The following is a 20,998-nucleotide window of genomic DNA, read 5'->3' on the forward strand; positions in this document are numbered from 1 at the left end:
AGGTTTTACAGGCATGACCCAGCTGTGAAGACACCTCGGGGAGGTCCCAGGGCTCGCTGGTAGAATTTTATATCTCCAAGATGGCCTGGGAATGCCATTATGTTTTGGGCAAGTGTGGCCACGAAAAGGACGTATGGACCTCACTGCTAAGACTATTGCTCCCGTGACCTGGTTTCAGATAAGCGGCTGAAAAATAAATAAATGAAGTTCATATTATGACCTGGCTACCTTTCCAGTGTTTTCTTCCTTTGGTGCCAAAATGACCTTCCAAGTAGATTAATTAAGACTCGCGAGAGCCGTGTGAATTGAGAGAGAGGTGAGCTTGTGGCCTTGTGGCCATGTCTATCAGCACAGAGCTCGATTTGTTATCATTCGTTTCAGCCTGATAATGGTAGGCCCCTAACCAGTAAAAGTAAATCCCTAACCCAATCTGTCTCCTGTCTTTTCAGTTACAGTGCAAGAGGATTACCACAGCCAGAACCCTTACCACAATGCTCAGCACGCTGCTGATGTGACTCAGGCCATGCACTGCTATCTAAAGGAGCCCAAGGTAAATGGAATTGAATCCATTGGTTTCTTCCTCCCTGATCATCTTTGCGATAAAGTCATTTACGTCCAATTGGGCGTTAAGAATATTGTATTGCATACTGCACATCCCAACCCATTTTCTTAATTAGAAGCTGATTGTTGCTCAAGCCACATTTCTGCACTCACACTTTAACAGCCACAGTCCTTAATTACTACTTTTGCTCTCAGATTTTTAATTGCATCTTGTTTCTTAACTGACACTCAAATAACAATAAGATGTACAATTAATGTACAAAGGAAAGAACAACTCTCCATTGGACTCTGTCCCATTTAGACCTGTGTGTGTTGGCCATCAGTTATCTGTTTTAACAAAATACTTGGAAAGAAGTGAAAGAGGGAAAAATAAGTGAAGGACTGAGAACTAGTAACCTGCTCCAGTCCATAACACTGACCTGATGTAGCAGAATGAAAAAGTCAGAAAATGATACGACAGGTTTCATTATCAGCAAAAACCTGCAGCCATTGTGGCCCTACAGGACCAAACCCGATGTAGTAAGCATTTGGGGTGAGGTTAGTGCTGCTGTCTCACAGCTTCAGGGTTTGGACCCCTGACCTGGTCAATGTCTACGTAACATTTGCACTGTCCGACATTGATTGTGTGTGCATTTCTCCTGGTATTTTGGTGTATTTTCTCCTACGCCTCAAAGACGTGTTAATTTCGTTAATATGCTCTGTGGTAAACTGCCCATGCCAGCACTCGCTCCTAGTTTCACTCTATGCCTACATAGGCTTTGGCTGTCTATAATCCTGCAGATACACTGGAATAGTTAAAGAAAATGGCTGAATAGACACCATGTATCTATCCAAAGCGTGGAAAATATTTCAAAACTTGCCAATGATGAAAGCAAAATTGTGGAAATGTTTGGGAACTTTGTTATACTCTGTAAAATGCATTGAAGGCAAACGGGAAATAGAAGCTGAACTAGTATTGAGTGGATTTTGCTGGTGTAGTGGTCTTTTAAGTCACTCTGAGGGCTAGGAAAGCATCTTCTAACAATGCCGGACTAAATAGTTGTGGCCTGAGCTGTGAAGCAGCCATGCTAACCACCGTGCCACCCAGAGGTAAAATTAACAGAATTAAATATCAGAACAGTAAAAATTTCTTGCAGACACTGATAACAGGAGCAGGAAACATAAATCCACTGAGGCTTGACTCCCCACAAATTCCATAACAGCAACTCACCCCTCTTGAATTGATAAGTATGGCTTCTTTATTTTCTCCTGATGCACTTTGTTTTTCACTAAAGCGTGTGGATTCTTCACTTCTTCCTGTTCGCATTAACTACACCACATTCTGGGAAATATTATTAAAAGGTAAGCTCACATATTACATACAGGTCACTTATAACTCCATACAACAAGTCATCGCTTTCAAGGCACAAATAAACCAAGACATTTTCAGTTTCCATTAAATGTTTTGCCATATTTTCCACTGAGTTTTAGTGTACCAATAGAAGAGTTTTTATTAGACCCATACCAGAAGAAGAGTTTTATCCAGTATAGTGGTTGATCTGGCATACCACCCACTGCTAGAAATCGGCGTTACATGCTTGGTTTGTGCCATCTAGCATTGGCTGCTACAATGCTGTGATGTCACGCCCTCTTCAAAAAGCATCATGGGGCGCTGGGAAAAAATAGAAAGTTAGTCTATGCTGGCTGTACAATAAATGTTCAGGAAAATATTCATCAAACGAGGTCACCAGCAAATTGGCTGTGCAAAATTTTTTGGGGAATTTCACCCATCAACACTATTGTCCAACTGTCGACATTGTAGTGTAATGGGACACAGTGTTCAAAATTAGTTAACATGTTAAAATATTTTTGAGCAAATGAAATACAGCATGTAGACACTACAAGGTAGAAATATTTAAAAAATGTAAATGGTGCCAGTCACCTTATTATCTGGCCCTGTGACTCATATCCACATAAGCGAGGCACCACATCAGAAATTCTATTCAGAAGAATCAGTTGGAAGTTACGTTCAGTTCCTTTTGATGTCTAGCTTTTTGGTGCCCCGTCTTCACACTTTTGATCCTGTAGACCCTAAAATCCCTTATTTTGGAAGCATATTTTATGCAGGAAATTAAACCTTTATGATAAAGATTAAACCACTAGATGTCTTCATCAGAAAACAATCCAAAGGATTGACTTGACTCCAGGGGATCGGGATGCAAGATGTCAAAGTTACCTGTATCATTTTGAGGTTGCTTATCCTGAATATATTTTTGACATTTCTTTAGTTACTGGTGGTCATAGCCTCCAGAAGGTTAAAAATTTCAAACATAAGCATGTCGGGTATCGTTTTTGACTATTTCAAGGTCAGTGATTACAATTATTTTATTGTTCCCTCTATTAGAGGGTGACTGGCAAATTTCCATTACAATCAAGAATACTTTGACTTTAAACATTTAAATTAAAGCACATACTTTTAATATTTCAAATATTTTGATGGAACTATTCTTATTTTGTAGTTTTACCTTGCAAAGTAAATCATTACATTTCTTATGATAATGCAGTATTAGGCTGGCTGATGCTCATTCAGACTTCTTTCATTATTATTTTTGTTAACTACATAAAAGTATGTGTCACCTTTGTAACCACTAAACCTCAATGCATATATTTTTGTTCTACAATCAAGCATAAAAGGGGTGGAACTTCAGATATTTTATTATTATTTCCATTCACAAAATAAGTGTTGGTCACTATTAAACTTCGTAAGGATTATTTCTGTTGTACATTCAAACGTAATGTGTGTATGAACAGTTGCATGACTGTGTTCCTATTTCAGCTTGCCAGGTTCCTGACCCCTCTTGAAACATTTTTGGCATTAATGGCTGCTGCTGCCCATGACGTTGATCACCCGGGAGTCAACCAACCTTTTCTTATCAAAACCAAGCACCACCTTGCAAGTTTATATCAGGTATTGTATGTGACCATTAGCAAAACACTCTGCTTCGCCGATGGTGTCAAAATCATTGTCACTCTTCTAAAACAGTTATCCATGATGTTGCATATTTTTGTTATACTCATGCAAATCCCATTTCTGCCAGATGGGCCCTTGAGTGGTAAGGCCCTTAACCTGAAAATTGCTCCAAGGGCACTGCACAATGGGGTGACCCTGTGGTTTGACTCTCTAAAGGTCATGTGAAAAGACAATTTCTGCTCAGGGATTAAAGTATACCAAATAAAAAAATAATCTAAAATAAATCTATAAACTCTTATTTTCTTAGGTATAGTTTATATATTATTTGTAGAATTCCTGAGAGTGACGTCCCTGGACCTGTGAATTGTGTATTATTAATATATAACTATCACTGCTCACTGTGGTTCCTTAGTGCAAATGGAGAATGGCGGCCATCTTTACTCCGAGAAACCATTACCTCCTAGAAATACATTATTATACACATACATAAACATGTATGTATATGTGTATACTGTATATACATATGTCTACGTGTGGAAGTGAGAGGTGGAGTCAGAGTAAGGGCTCCACCTCTGAGGAAACAGAAAACATGATTAGCTGCTAATAACACAAGCAAGGCCAGGACATCAGCAAAACGCAACCTCAGAAGAAAGACAAAATTGCTTAGCAGCTAACATCAGCAAAACAGTATCCCTTTTACTTTTCCTCTTGCTGCTAATGCACTAGCAAGGTGAGCACATCGGCATGAATCCTCCTAGTAGAGAGACATCTCTACATTTCAATTTTTTTTCCCTGACGATTTCAATAGTTTCTAGGACCCTGGGCTTGAATGGCTAGTGTGTACATTATATATACATATACACATTATATACAGTGTGTGTGTATATATATATATATACACATTATATACAGTGTGTGTGTATATATATATATATATATATATATATATATATATATATATATATATATATATATATATATATATATATATATATATATATATATATATATATAGTGAACGCTGGCCCCGGCACAGACAGACGGACAACATTTTTTCACCACACACCATTTATTTATATACACTGTGTACAAAGTTTTCTCACGTGCACCCCCAGTGCCTTCTTGTACCGATCTCCCAAGTCCAGGCCACACAGTCCTTTTGCCTTCCTGGCCGCCTCCCGTCCTCTCTCTCCAGTTCAGTCTACTTCCTCCCGACTTCCACCCCGACTGGAGGAGGCGCCCTAAATAACGCTCCCGGATGAGCCCCAGGTGTTCCCGGCATTCCTCCTTAGCCACGCCCAGCGTGGAAGTGTTGGCTGTCTTCCTGGCAGCTCTCCGGCGCCACATAAAGTCTTCCCCCCGGCACTTCCTGGTGTGGCGGAAGTGCCGGATCCCGGATAATTAGGCACTGGGCGCCACCTGGCGGTGGCCACGGTCCCTACAGGGCTGGGCTTCAAGCCCTGTACCCGAGGCCCCCTGCTTACCCAGGCCGGACGCCCCCACTCGGTCTGGAGGAGGCACTCGCCTCCTCTGGTCCTCCAAGGCGTCCGGCCGGGCTCCAGCCCCAGCCGAGGACCGTACGGAATAAACCGGCATCGGGGCGCCGCCTGGCGGTGACCACGGGCCCCTACAGGGTAGGGCTTCCAAGCCCTCCACCCGTGGTCCCCAACAGAACCAGGATGGACGCCCCCCGCAGTCTGGAGGAGGCAAAGCCCTCCTCTCGTCCTCCTGGGTGTCCGGCCGGGACCAGCTGGGTATATATATATATATATATATATATATATATATATATATATATATATATATATATATATATATATATATATATATATATATATATATATATATATAAAATACACACACACAGACGTTGCATCTTCTGTATACTTTATTTATTGTGTCAACTGTTCTGAGGAGCCATAGAAGTAAGAATTCTGTTGTATTATGTACACATGATAATAAAACAGACTTGACTTCATCATTAAGGGGAACAGCATTATGATATTTAAGTGTCTAGTGTGACCTGTAGTGGTTAAAACTGCATTGTGCTTTCAAATGGGTTATTAAAACACATATATCATTAGTAATAATAAGTTGATCTAATTACTTACTCATTCATCATTAGAAATATTACAATTCTTCCTGTTCAAAATGCTGAAGAGTGCGGGATTATTCTTAGTTTAGCATGGTAAAATGCAAAGCCTATTTGTATTATGACGAGGGTCTTCCCAATGAAAGCAAGTGTGCAGGTGTACGCGGAGCCCACAGCTTGAACAGGTCCTTCTGAGTCGAGAGCCCTTTGGTTTTCACTGCTTGGCAGGTCGCTTAGAGAGATCATGTGTACGGTAGACCTAAATTAGGGGTGTGACACCTGGGCGCATTTGCTAACTATGCTATTGCTTACACATTTCCTCATTTGTTAGGATTCCTATTTTATATTTTTATGATCCTTTTGTATTTGCTCTGTTTTGCAACATTTTTAACACCATTATCACATCATTTTATTACCTTCCCACCTCGTTTTGCACTTAGAAAATCGTATTTAAGAATTTATCTTCTTTTCTCTTTAAACACTTAAGGCATTTTAGTGTGTGTACAGTCCACCTGCATGTGACAAACCTAACAGGTTCTTTTTATACTCCCCGACCCCCATATCAGAATGTGTCCGTACTGGAGAACCACCACTGGAGGTCTACGGTGGGCATGCTGCGAGAGTCTGGGCTTCTGTCCCATCTGCCTGTGGAAATGACGTAAGTGTTTTTCATGTAACATCCTTCACAAATTCTCTGTCACATTAACAGTCACTAACACATCGTGGAAAATATCTGAGTGAAAACAAGCTTCTGTGCAGTTCAGGCGATTAACCTAACAATTAAAATAAGGTCACAGAACATGCCAGAGCCTAGGGCAGCTAGCATATTGATTAATTTGAACTTATTTTATCAGCAAGTAATAGATCATCAATTCATTTAAATGATTTTTTTTTCCCCCCCCAACAGCCAGGTTATCGAACAACAGCTTGGCTCCTTAATTCTGGCTACGGACATCAGCAGGCAAAATGAATTTCTCAGCCGTTTCAAGTCTCATCTGGATAACGACGACTTGTGTTTGCAGGACGCCGATCACAGACACTTCATATTGCAGGTGAGCATATAGAGACAGTTTTAAATAATGTGCAAATCTTACAGCCATCCCTCTATATGTCTAGTATGATTCTTAAAACCTGTAAAAACTGGATTTGGTATTTTATTTATTTAACAGACAACATGGCTTGGCTGGATGGTTCCTTACCTGACCGCAAGTCCTTTTTAATGGAAGGGTGTGGGTGGCTGGGCATCCCCAACCAATTTGGTTAGTGGCACCTTTCCTGGTCGAGAGGCCGTTTTAAATGATGGACAGAGGGAGGCTGCTTCCTAACTCCATGTGTACACTGGGTGGTGACATCTCTCTCTCCCTCTCTCTGGCATTCATCCAGTTAGAACCCCCCTGTTTTGGGCAGCCCTGTTCGGGTCCTCTAGTGCCACCGCTGTGTTGGGGGCTCTCCTTTCACGGGGACCCAAAAGTGCTTCCTTTGGGTAATGTGATAGCACTGGAAGTACTCCGGTGTTTGGTGTAAAGGAAGCATCACCTGGAGAGTTGGAGTCCGGTGTGGAGGACGAATGGACAAAGATTGCCTGGGATGAGTGGATGTGAAGAAAGGAAAAGAGAAAAGGAATTTTGCCTTTTGTATGGTGCTTTATTGTAATAAAATGTGCGTTTGTGATTGTGAGATGGTGTCTGCTATTTGGGGCGCTGGAATGCCCCCTAATAATCACAGTTATATTTTCTGATATAATTGTATTTATGTCAAAAGTTACTTACAATTGCAAGATAGGAGTAGGTGGAATTGTATGGTCTAAAAAATAATCCATATCAATGTCAGTCAGTCATTGTCCAACCCGCTATATCCCAACTACAGGGTCATGGGGGTCTGCTGGAGCCAATCCCAGCCAGCACAGGGCGCAAGGCAGGAACAAACTCCAGGCAGGGCACACACACACCAAGCACACACTAGGAACAATTTAGGATCGCCACTGCACCTAACCTGCACGTCTTTAGACTGTGGGAGGAATGCCACACAGACACGGGGAGAACATGCAAACTCCACACAGGGAGGACCCGGGAAGTGAACCCAGTACTGCAAGGCAGCAGCGCTACCACTGGGCCACCGTGCCGCCTCCATATCAATTTTGTAATTAATAATTCTGATAGTATAAGGCACATATATATTCTTTTCAGACTTCAACTTATTTTTTTAAGAAAGGTATTAATTGATGCTTTAACACTGGCACTTCTTATCGCTCTGCTACTCCAATAGATTCGATTGCAGGCGTTTACTTCTCTTGAACAGCTTTGTTGTCTCCCGCAAGCAAACGAGAAGGGCTTGTGGAGCTCTGCTGTTGAGAAACTGAACAGCCAATCAGACTGCAAGTCTATATCACATGATTTACACAGAAGGGTCTGGTGGCAGCAGCACCACCACGCCACTACACGCCTACTCAATAACTGTCATTGCTCCTGAATAAAATCACCTTCCACAATCCTAATCTTACCCTTGGGTCAGCATATTATTTTACAACAGGAGAGGCAACATCTTGAAATGGGAGTGTTGTGAAAGACATAAATGAATAGGTGCAATGCAAGGATGGCTAAATGTTATCTGATGTGTGCAATTTCACTTGCTCATCAGGGGAGCAGAGCTGCAGGGGTCTGCAGCCGGACATGTTAAAGCAAACACAGCACAAGATGCAACTTCTTCCTGAAGTCTTGTACTTGCATCAACTCACCAAGTTGGCTGAATCGCACAATACTCAAACTTTCTTAAAAGGTTAAGCTCACTTATTATACTCAGCTCACATGCGTATTTAAAGCTACCTTTAAAACGTCGATACACCAACACGAAAAACACATGTTCCATATTCTTTTGTATGCACATTTTGCTTCTTATTTTTTTCACAAATTTTTAGTATAGCAGTAAAAGAATTTGAAAAATTAATTTTGGTATTTTTCTATTATTGTGATGCAAGTTAAGGCGCCATGTGCCTGCAGCCTTTGAATTTTGGAGACTAATTTTAATATTAGGGTTCCGGAGGGTTATTTTATTAAGATTAGAGACTCCGGTTACTGTTGCTGCCCGGTTCGTGGGGTTAAGTTTAGGATTTGGGTGTAGGGGTAGATTTTCTATTCTCGTGACACATGGTTCAAAATCAGACAAAGTACCAGAATGTCTTCATCTTTACCAGGTCAGCCGGTGTACCACCCACTATTAACATATCGTCCAGTACTAGTCCAGGATGCACTTGTTTCATAGTTAGACCACAGGCAGGTAAAATGGCTTTCTTTTTGGGACAAAATGAACCCGGGATTATTGTGGTTTAATAAATCCCAGTGTTTTAGCCACTAGACAACACATAAATTTTAACGGAAAAACATAATGGGTGACATCTTAGCAGAGCCAAAGTTGTGCTGCTCATAGTAGTAAAGTGTCCGAGTGTATTTGTAAAGTCATACGTACCTTCCTCCTGTAGTCCACACCCATGCGGTTGTTCTCAGTTGTTCCAGGTTCTGACCATCACTTTACAACGGTTTAATATCCGGTACAGAGTGACGTCCTAATTTCGAGGAAGGATTGGCGTCAACGACCTGTGACAAAGTGAATAGTCCGTTAAGAAAATGAATGGCTATAAATGTTAACAAAATCAAGTGGGAGATAAGCATGCATAATGAACTTCTCATTTATGTGGATGTACTGTACTGTCTGTCTGTTGTGAAAAATTTCACGTTTGTGGTGAGGCATGAAACTTTGGAGAAACTTTGCCAGTTTTAAAAATAAATTTACAAGTACAGTGATACCTTGGTATGCGTCCGGACGCTTTGGAATAAGTCCAACTTGGTATACGTCCTGTTTGGAAGCGAAATATTTTGCTTGTTATACGACTTTTGTTTGGAATACGACTCGTGTGCTGCAACACCGTGTACTACCCTTGTTTACCTCTCCCAAGATAAAGGCACGACTGCCCACGAGCCTCAGTACGCCAGTTGCTAGCATTCCGTGAACAACCCGTGCTATAACGGTCTGTGAATTTTCACATGATTTTGTGTTTTTTTCGAGTAAATTTGAATCGATTGTTAAAAAGTATGAAAATGGCATGCGTATCCAGGAATCCAGAATGATGGTATCTACAATTGTGAAAAACAAAGAAGTTATTAAAAGGTAAAGTGAGGTTAAATTTTCATCTATTTCATCTAATTTCTTTTGTATTTGTGTATTTTAGTATTAAGCAGTGTTTAAATTATTTTATACAACCCCATCAATGTATAATATGCCAATAACAATAGGATTTTTTTTTCCATGGGAACAGATTAATCATTTTCCCTTTATTTCTTATGGGAAAAATTTGTTTGGTATACATCCAAGGATCTGGAACGGATTAAGGATGTATACCGAAGTACCACGGTAATTATATAATCTGTTCCAAAATACATGGGCGGAGTGGTGGCTCTGAGACTAGGGAATCTGCACTGGCAATCGGAAGGTTGCCGGTTCGAATCTCGTAAATGCCAAGAGTGACTCTACTTCGTTGGGACCTTGAGTAGGTAACTCCTCTGTCCTGGGTATGTAGGCATGTAGGCCCTATAACCTGCAGGGAAAAACCTGGGGGTTGGTGGCAGGATTGGCACTCCAGCCTCCATTTATTAAAAAAAAAAAAAACTCACGCTGGTTCCATTCCATCTGAACTTGTGTGGTGCTTGGGGTGTCACTCGGGTCCTAATCTGGGATCTTCAGGTGGTTTGGACAGTGTGCTGTATCCTAACCTCTCTCTTCCTCTCCATAAATACATTAAAAACACTTAAGAGAGAAATCCAAATTAAGTTCGATCCTTAGTGAATTTTTGTTTGTTTTAGTTGGGAATCCTAAAAAAGACTCCATTTGATGTCCACATTGATGGGGAAAAAAAATAACCTCTGACACGGCCTTGTATTCCTTTGACTTCTTCCAGATTGCCCTCAAGTGTGCGGACATCTGCAATCCCTGCCGGGTATGGGGGATGAGTAAGCAGTGGGGAGAGCGAGTCTGTGAGGAGTTCTACAGGCAAGGTCGGGAAATGAGCTCTACACTTCACTCTTTATGATCTTTAATAAAAGCCTTTGTTTTGCATTCATGCTTGATCATGGAGGCCCCTTGATTTGCTCCTGGTCAGTTTATTGAAGTGATAAATCTACTGCCAAAGACTTGTTCATTTTTCATATCACAATCCTTGTCCTTTTAGAAAAAGAAAATTGCCCAGATTTGTGGTTTGAAATCCCTTGAAAATGAAAACTCAATTTTAGTTGTATCTTAGTTTAGTTCAGAAAGACACCTTGGGCTTTTTTTTTCTTTATAACTGAGAGAGTAAGCTGTTACAACCCTCACAAGACCTTTGTAGAACCAGTAAGACTTTTACTGCTGAATATTCATTTTTCAAATTAGTCCTTGCACTTTATTAAAGTTGTTCATTTTCTCCAATACACTGTGTGCACAATTATTAAGCAAGTTGTATTTTTGAGGATTCATTTTAATATGGAACAAGCTATGAAGAGGGTGAAGAATGGAAAGGCCATTGGTCCAGATGATATACCTTTGGAAGCATGGAGGTGTTTAGGAGAGATGGCAGTGGAGTTTTTAACCTGATTGTTTAATGGAAACTTTGAAAGTGAGAGGATGCCGGAGGAGTGGAGAAGTGTACTGGTGTCGATATTTAAGAGTAAGGGGGATACACAGGACTGTAGTAACTACAGGGGGATAAAATTGATGAGCCACAGCATGAAGTTATGGGAAAGAGTAGTGGAAGCTCAGTTAAGAAGTGAGGTGATGATTAGTGAGCAGCAGGATGGTTTCATCCCAAGAAAGAGCACCACAGATGCAATGTTTGCTCTGAGGATGTTGATGGAGAAGTTTAGAGAAGGCCAAAAGGAGTTGCATTGCATCTTTGTGGACCTGGAGAAAGCACAGGATATGGTGAGGAGAGAGGAGCTGTGGTATTGTATGAGGAAGTCAGGAGTGGCAGAGAAGTACATAACAATTGTATAGGATATGTACAAGGGAAGTGTGACCGTGGTGAGGTAGGAGTGACAGATGCATTCAAGTTGGAGGTGGGATTACATCAGGGATCAGCTCTGAGCCATTTCTTATTTGCAATGGTGATGGACAGGTTGACAGACGAGATTAGACAGGAGTTCCCATGGACTATGCATTGCGTCTTTGTGGATCTGGAGAAAGCATATGACAGGGTGACTGAGAGGAGCTGTGGTATTGTATGAGGAAGTCGTGAGTGGCAGAGAAGTACATAAGAGTTGTACAGGATATGTATGAGGGAAGTGTGACCGTGGTGAGGTCTTGCGGTAGGAGTGACGGAGGTGGGATTACATCAGAGATCGGCTCTGAGCCCTTTTTTATGTGCAATGGTGATGGACAAGCTGACAGACGAGATAAGACAGGAGTCCCCGTGGACTGTGATGTTTGCTGATGACATTGTGACCTGTAGCGAGAGTAGGGAGCAGGTTGAGGAGACCCTGGAGAGGTGGAGATCTGCTCTAGAGAGGAGAGGATTGAAGGTCAGTGGGACCACCAGGACAGAATACATGTGTATGAATGAGAGGGAGGTCAGTGGAGTGGTGAGGATGCAGGGAGTAGAGTTGGCGAAGGTGGATGAGTTTAAATACTTGGGATCAACAGTACAGAGTAATGGGGATTGTGAAAGGAGGTGAAAAACAGAGTGCAGGCAGGGAGGAGTGAGTGGAGAAGAGTGTCAGGAGTAATTAGTGACAGACGGGTATCAGCAAGAGTGAAAGGGAAGGTCTACAGGACGGTAGTGAGACCAGCTATGTTATATGGGCTGGAGACGGTGGCACAGGAGACAGAGCTGGAGGTGGCCGAGTTAAAGATGCTAAGATTTGCATTGGGTGTGACGAGGATGGACAGGATTAGAAATGAGGACATTAGAGGGTCAGTTCAAGTTGGACGTTTGGGAGACAAAGTCAGAGAGGCGAGATTGTGTTGGTTTGGACATGTGCAGAGGAGAGATGCTGAGTATATTGGGAGAAGGATGCTAAGGATAGAGCTGCCAGGAAAGAGGAGAAGAGGAAGGCCTAAGAGAAGATTTTCGGATGTGGTGAGAGAGGACATGCAGGTGATGGGGGTAACAAGATGCAGACGATAGAAAAATATGGAAGAAGATGATCCACTGTGGCAACCCTAGCAGGAACAGCCAGAAGAAGAAGAAGAAGATAGTGCTATCAATCAATCCAAAATGTTAATAAGCCTGTAACTTGAATGTTTTACAAAGGAAAATGTGAGTGTGAACATTCTCCGGGGAATACATACGTGTGCACAATTACTAGGCAACTATTAGTGTGCAGAATTATTACGCAACTAAAGGAAAAACAAAAGTTTTCCCATCTGACTTGTTTGTTTTCATCTGTTAAAGTGTGAGAAAACAAATAAGCAACTCAAAAGTTACAAATAAACATTTCTGACATTTCCAAAAAAAAAAAAGATCAGTGCCCAATATAGCCCTCCTTCTTTTCAATAACAGTCATAAGTCTTTCATTCATGGAGTCTGTCAGTTTCTTGATCTGTTGACAGCTTCTTGTGCAGCAACAACCACAGCCTCTCCCAGACACTCTTCAGAGAGGTGTTCTCTTTTCCTTCCCCATAAATCTGCCGTTTAAGAAGGGCTTTAGGTCAGGTGAGGAGGGGGGGGGGCGGCATGTCACTTTTCTTTTATCTGTAAGGCCTTTACTAGCTAGCCACGCAGTGGAGTACTTTGATGCATGTGATGGAGCGTTGTCCTGCATAAAAATCACGGTCTTCTAGAAAGATGCAGAGTTTTTCTTTTACCACTGCTTGAATAAAGTTTCTTTGTCTTCTAAAAACTGGCAGTAGGTTTGGGAGTTGAATTTGAGTCCACCTTAAGCCTGAAAAGGTCCAACTAGCTCATCTTTAACAATACCAGACCATACCAGTACCCCACCTTCATCTTACTGGCGTCTGAGTCGAAGTGGAGCTCTGTGCCTGTTACTGATCCTGCCACGGGCCCATCCATCTGCTCCATCAAGATTCCCTCTCATCTCATCAGTTCATAAAACCTTTGAAAAAATCTGTCTTCAGATACTCCTTGGCCCAGTCTTGACTTTTCAACTTGTATCTCGTTCAGGGGTGGTTGGGTTTCAGCCTTCCTTACCTTGGCCATGTCTCTGAGCACTGAATACCTTGTACTTCTGGGAATTCCATATAGGTTACAGTTCTGGAATATGACCGCACTGGAGGATAACAGGTTCCTGGTAACTTCAGCAGTTAATTTGCATCTTAAAAACACGTTTCTTGTGGCCCTGTTGACTATTTGTAACAAAACATTTGATGGTTCTGTGATCGCGCCCCAATATCTGAGCAATTTCATGACTGCTGCATCCCCATGAAAGACCTTTTACAATTTTTGTCTTTTTAGTGTCTGTTAAATCTCTTTTTTGGCCCATTTTGTCTGAGGAAAATCAAGCTGCCTAATAATTCTGCACACCTTGATATAGCGTGTTGATCTCCTTAGGCCACACCCTCCCTCATTACACAAATACACATCACCTGATAGGCTTAAATCCAATAACTGTTCAAGTTTGTACAGCTGAGTCGGAATACATAAATAATGATGATATGGTCGAAATACTCACTTGCCTAATAATTGTGCACACAGAGTAATACATTTTCTAAATCTTGACCCATTTCTTACGTAGAAGGTAATCAAGGCTTCTGATGGCCTGTTTATGCTCTAAAGAAGACAAAACAAATAGTTTATAACAAGGGCAGCTGCAGCCTGTTGTAATCTCTTCTTAAGTACGTTTTGTTTCCTTTCTTTTATCAAATTCCCTCTGCGATTCCTGCCTCGGCTGCCCACTTAACCTGTTGATCAGTCTCAATTACATGGCTCTTTAATAAATATTTACTTTTGATGGGTTTGTCATTCCATTTTGCTTAAGCTTTTCTTTGCAGCTGAGTGATAAAATGTCGAATGAATTCGCAAAGTGCTTTTAGTTGTCAAAGGTCAGCAGTTTCACTATTTTATTAAATAGATTCTCGTGATCATTTTCATCTAGAAAGTGCTTCTTTTTTAGACTCTCATTCCATCCTCATCACTTTCACTCACCATACTTAACGCGGAAAGAAAAAAACCCATCAGACCAAATGTACAGTGCCCTCCATTATGTATGGACACAGACCCATCTGTCCTTTGAAACTGCAAAGCAGAGGACAACTACAAGTCATACAAACCCAGACATTGTGATTAAAGTGCACATGGCTGACTTTCATTGCAGGATATTTGCAAACATTTCGATCACCAAAATTTTTCTACACGGTCCCCCCATTTCAGGGCACTAATGTTTGGGACAGTTGGTGTCCCAGGTGTTTGTGATTCCTCTGGTGGGTTTCACGGCTTCATAAGAGACCTCGGCCTGCTTCTACCCTTTGGAGTCTGTAGTTGCCATTGTTCAACATGAGGACAAGAGCTGTGGCAATGAAAGTAAAAGAAGCCGTTATGAGGCAGAGAAAAATGAATAAAGCCATTTTGGAGGCAACAATAAAAACTTAGGATGAACAAAATCAACTGCCAGGAATATCAAGGAGAAGAAACAACAGACTGGTGAGCTCAGGAATCACAAAGGGGCTGGTAGGCCATGGAAGACCTCCACTGCTGATGACAGAAGAAGCCTCACTCTGGTCAAGTAAAAGCCCCCAACGCCTGTCCGACAGACCAGACACAGTCTTCAGGAGGCCGATGTGGACGTGTCAGAGACGACTATCAGCAGAAGACTTCATGAACAGAAATACAGAGGAGGCCGCACAGCAAGATGAACACCACAGTGGGAAAAGGTGTTGTGGACAGACGAGACAAAGATGAACCTCATCAGAGTGATGGCGAGAGCAAAGTGTGGAGACGACCAGGAACTGCCCGAAATCCAAAGCAGACCACCTCATCTGTTAAACATGGTGGCTTGGGCATGTATGGCTGGCACGTTTCTCTTCACGGATGATGGGTCTGCTGACGGCACAATGAATTCGGAGGTGTGTAGAAACATCTGATCTGTTCGAGTTCAGTAAATGACAACAAACTCACTGGACAGCACTTCATCCTCCATCAAGATAACGAGCCAAACAGAGTGCTGAGGCCACACAGGAGTTTAGCAAAGTTGAAAAATGGAAAATTCATGAATGTCCAAGCCAGAAAACTTAAGGGGACAAGTCCCCCATAACAAGCAGGAGCTGAAGATGGCTGCATGAGAGGCTTGGCAGAGCCATCATCAGAGAAGACCCTTAGCAGCTGGTGATGTCTATGAATGGCCGACTTGAAGCAGTCATGTGAGGGACATGTGACAAAGAACTAAATATGACAACAGCTTCAATAGACCTACCATTGCTGTGTCCCTAACATTATGGTGCTCTGAAGTGGAGGGACCATGTAGAGAAAGTGTCGTGTGACCGAAATGAGCATGAGGGGCATTATCTCTCCCCCTTTTGTCCCATCTAACAAAGCACTTACTCTGCACCCCTGGAACTGGTGTCCCTGCTTAAAGGGCTTTCTCTGCAGTGGAAGACGACATTACGACACAAAGACGTTGCCTCATTCAGCCGTGCATGTTGACCATTTGCACTAAAATCTTCTAATTTCCAAGTTAACGACGAGCCTCACTGAATGTTTTCTTGTTTCAGGTTTTCCAGTTTTACTAAGTTTGTTAGTAAGTTTGAGTACAATGTACAGAATTGGCGATTCAATCCGTTTCTTTCATTTGTTTGTTAGATAAATAAAAACAGAATTTCAATGTTTAAGTCTGACTTGTGTATGTTAGTCTACACTGTGAATCGATTCTTAGACAATTGGTGTAAGAAGTAGTACTGAAAATGGAATTGAATGAGGAGGTCAGGGCCGATTTTCAGCCCTAATGACCACTTTGAGGCGGGTGGTCTAACATGCAGACCACCTGTAGGGCGTCTGATTCAGAACTGACTATGCTAACCCCTTCCTTTGGCTTGTCTTGCAGGTGACCTAGAGAGACAGTTTCATCTTGAGATCAGCCCCATGTGCAACCAGCAGACAGACTCCGTTCCTGGCATACAAATAGGTAGGCGCTGCTGCTTTTATTGAATTAGCGTTTGAGTGCAGGCCGGGGCTCGGAACGCAGACGGTTCAGGTCATCATTTTCATTAAGCATTCACTAGATATGGTGCATTTGTTAGGATAGTCCTGTTAGGAATTAGACCTGTTTGAGAAGCTTTTTAGTAAGAATGTATTAATACAAGTATAAATTTAGTGTTCATAGTTTCACAATAAACGGGAATATTGTTTACATAACACACCCAATAAAATACAAATGTACACTTTTTTATTGTCACAGTGGTCATCTTTTCACCCTGCAAAGATGACAAATGTGCCAATGAGAGCATTCATAGTATTGTATGCCAGAAAGCAGTTTAGTGCATTTGTCCTGAATCGGAATGTTTCACTTCATTGTGATGAAAAGCAGCCCCTGTCCGTGGAGTGTGGAGCCAAAAACATCACTAGCCTAATGTAAAGGGCACAATGTTTAAGTAGAATGTGTTAGAAACGCGTTACAAGTTTTAAAAAAAAAACAAAATCAATAGAATCTGTCATTTAGATCAAATACAGTGTGTGTTGTGGGCCTTTGCTGTCATAATCGCCTCAGCCAGGGGTAACACTACTGTATATTACTCAATAGTCTCAGTAGTACTACATTCTTGAAGCATTGCTTCATTTTTGAATCACAGACAAACATGATGTAATACAGCAGAACAAAATAATGCACAGGGATTAAAAGTCAGTCAAAGAATGCAAGTTCTTTCATTTCTGTGTTCCAAATTTTGGTGGTAAAAAGTTTCTAGAGGCTGTCGACAATGGCATATTGTTATTTACAACCGGTTTCATTACATGTGTAAACAGGTAACCCAAGTAGTTTACAGAAGGTGTGTGTTCTTATTTAACAGATAGGCCTACTGGGAAGAAAAGTGACAGATTAGGACTCCAACACAGGCAGACATAGCACTGTTTCCACCTTCGGTGGACAACTCTAGACATCCCTACCAACACCTTTTGACCATTTGAAACTTGTTTATGATCGTCTTAAAGAACTCTGGCAGACTAATGGAGCAAAGATATAGTTTTCTGCAGCAATTCAGGAAGTGAATAAGCGATCAAGTCAGCAATGGCATCAGGCACTCGCAAGTCTTAGATGGCATAATCACAAAATTAATATAACAAAAGAGAAAAGCTACAAAAACTTAAAGTATGCAACTGACACTAATTTTGGCAGGACATGTGGCGTTGGGGGGAAAAACACTACACGCTAGCCAAGGGAGAGTTGTTCCAATGTGCAGAACTCGCAGATTATCATGCGGCAGTAGTAATAGGTAGACGGTGGCGTGCGCAATATATATAATAGTAAAACAGGACAGAGAGGAGGGCCCCGCCCGGCTCCCTACTCCTGACGTCACGCTTCCTCCTCCCCTCAGCCTCTGTCTCAGATTAGCACGAATATATCGCTCCTGCAAGCGAACTATGATTCTTGAAGCGCGATGAGAGAAGTCACAAAATCAACGAGAATATTCAAGCAAATTATAGGAAAAAACCTGAATCCAAATCCGTTAAGTAGCTCTCTCTGCCACTAGCTAAGTGGAGGTAAGATATGCTGCAAGGCTGGCACGTGAATGAGGTGGTCCCCCGCCCCCCTACCCTCGGCCCACTGTGCGTCTCTCAGATTTGTGCAAATAAATCAGAACCACAAGTGAGTCACAATCACCCGGAATGTTCAAGAAAATTATAAAAAAAAACCTGATCTAAATCCGTTAAGTGGTTCTCTCGTGAAAAGCATACAGACATTTGCTGGATTTTATATATATATCTTTATATCTATATCTATCTAGAGAGAGATAGAGAGAATACTGTGACAGGATCACAATGCTTCAAGTACGACTAATACACTGTTTTTCTATTTGCACTAATCAAAATTTGAAATATAAAAGCACCGTATTCACATTGTATAAAATTCCGCTTTACCATTTCCATGCTTTATTACACATATATTACTATACTATTAAAATGATTACAACATACTTGGGTATTGTAGTGTATCTAATTGAGTTCTCCACAATGTCACATTCTTTGTTTTTTTTCGTAATAAAGAATTTCTGTTTAGATTGTTTGACCCGTGTAAGCTCCTGCTCAGTCAGTGTGTGTCATGGTGTAGCTAAAGACCTGCCATCTTGGGCCGGTGTAGGGAAATCCTGTTTAAAGCACAGATGATCAAAGGTGCAAATCAGATCAAATGGAGTAGGCTAGCTAAAGTAGCTCAGCAGATGTTGCTTCCAGCTAATGCGAGAAACAGTCAGAAGCTTTTAGAGAAGGAGGTCATGTTGAGTCCGGCCTGTTCCTTTCCATAGGCTTTGAATGGTGTTTTCATTTTTTTGAACAGCACTGAAACTTTTTGGTTTGCTTTCTTTTTCCCAGGTTTTATTACCTACATTGTGGAGCCTCTCTTCAACGAATGGACCAGATTTACGGAAAACAGTGCTCTCACAGACAGCATGATGTGTCACCTCAGAAATAACAAAGCCAAGTGGAGGAGGCTACTGCTCAAGCAGCACCACCAGGGAGAGGAGAACGAGCAGCTTAGCGAGGTCTCTTAGCACTGACCCCCCTTTGGTATGACGTTCTGCTTTTAACTGCTCAAAGGAGGCGGACATGTGAGGACACCTGTGGTAAACCTGAATGGTGCTCGGTAGAAGTCTCTCCATTGAAAGCGCAGAGAAGGAAGGAGAGGACAATGCACTGACGGGGGGAGCCCTTTTGTACTGTTGCATTCGCAGTGGTTTTCCCCAAAGACCGTGATGAATAAATCAGAAAGTAAGATAACTGTCTCGAGTGGGCAAAGAGACAAAACCTTGGAGATGGCCACATTCGTGTTTTGAGTGCCAAACTCACACACACACAAAAAAAGGCAGCTGGACTGCAGAAAACTGCTGACACAGAAAACCAGCATCACAAACAAACCAACAAACAAAAACCAACATCACACCTTTTTTTAAAGTAAAATGTCCGCTATTTTCTATTTCTTCACACCAGCTAATGGATACAGTCCTTAATTTTTCGTTTTCTCTTCCTTTACTTACCTGTGAGATAAATAAGGTCTGAACATTACATCCTTCTAATGTCAAAGAGCCCGATGTAAAGTTTTTAGACTATGATTGGGTGTGAACGCCCCTCACAGCACGAGGTCTACCTTCTTGGCTTTTTATATATCTAGATGTATACTGTTATTGGGAACTGCTGTAAATATTTGTAAATAATGAAGCTACTGACTTAAACGCCAAAATACTGTAGAGGATTGGTACCTGTATATATATATATATATATATATATATATATATATATATATATATATATATATATATATATATATATATATATATATATATATATATATATATATATATATATATATATATATATATATATAAAAAAGGTAAATGCAAGCCTAGTTTTAACAGAAACTTTATTCTATAAATAGTTTATATGGTTTCATAAATTGTGAAGTGCATAAAATAAGCCTTAACATTTCCACTTTCTTTCTGCTGAATTGAGAGCACAAGCATCGTTGACGAGTTATTTAAAGTAGATGTTTTGCAATCATTATTGTACCAAATTTGTCCGTCTCCTTCTTACTGGGCACTGCCCGCTCTCCATCGTGTCTTACACTGGCTGCACACAATTGTACGCGTAATTCGCACACACTGTGACATTTTCGTTGCGTCGTCCCCACCCGAGTAATAACAGTGTTGCGGACACGTGGCAATGCTCGGCCTCCGTGTGGTTTGTTTTGCACTTTGTATTTACGTATCAGCTGGTGCCACACTTCAGTGCCAAATGACGACTGTTATCAATGAAGGATTCATCAGCATTACGCCTGTTAGACGCCTCTGGGGTTGGCACAACTTTCCCACACACTGGGGTTACTACAACTTTCCCACACATTTCTGTATAATTTCTGTGTATTCCATACAGGGCTTTAATTATTAAGAACTAAGAAGGTAAAGGGCGGCACAGTGGTTAGCGCTGCTGCCTCACAGTAAGGAGACCGGGGGTTCGCTTCCCTGGTCCTCCATGTGTGGAGTTTGCATGTTGTCCCCGTGTCTGCGTGGGTTTCCTCCCACAGTCCAAAGAAGTGCAGGTGAGGCGCATCGGCCATCCTAAATTGTCCCTAGTGTGTGCTTTGTGTGTGTGGGTGTGATTGTGTGCCCTGCGGTGGGCTGGCGCCCTGTGTTGGCTGGGATTGGCTCCAGCATACCCCCGTGACCCTGTAGTTAGGATATAGTGGGTTATAATATGGATGGATAAAAAGGTAAAGTTA

General features: G+C 41.7%; 1 protein-coding gene across 3 annotated transcripts in view; it reads left to right on the forward strand.

Annotated features, from left to right (window-relative positions):
- Nucleotides 1-19,982, forward strand: part of LOC120516303 (cAMP-specific 3',5'-cyclic phosphodiesterase 7B-like) — a 205,833-nt gene extending 185,851 nt beyond the window's left edge. For all 3 annotated transcript variants that reach the window (XM_039737880.1, XM_039737881.1, XM_039737879.1), the window contains 7 exons: nucleotides 450-550; nucleotides 3,377-3,508; nucleotides 6,170-6,261; nucleotides 6,511-6,655; nucleotides 10,552-10,648; nucleotides 16,619-16,699; nucleotides 19,099-19,982. In XM_039737880.1, coding sequence (XP_039593814.1) covers nucleotides 450-550; nucleotides 3,377-3,508; nucleotides 6,170-6,261; nucleotides 6,511-6,655; nucleotides 10,552-10,648; nucleotides 16,619-16,699; nucleotides 19,099-19,277 — 827 coding nt within the window. In that variant the 3' untranslated portion in view covers nucleotides 19,278-19,982. The remainder of the gene's footprint in view (nucleotides 1-449; nucleotides 551-3,376; nucleotides 3,509-6,169; nucleotides 6,262-6,510; nucleotides 6,656-10,551; nucleotides 10,649-16,618; nucleotides 16,700-19,098) is intronic.
- The last annotated feature ends 1,016 nt before the right edge of the window (nucleotides 19,983-20,998 follow it).

The sequence above is a fragment of the Polypterus senegalus genome, chromosome 16 (genome assembly GCF_016835505.1).
Source record: "Polypterus senegalus isolate Bchr_013 chromosome 16, ASM1683550v1, whole genome shotgun sequence".
Taxonomy (NCBI): domain Eukaryota; kingdom Metazoa; phylum Chordata; class Cladistia; order Polypteriformes; family Polypteridae; genus Polypterus; species Polypterus senegalus.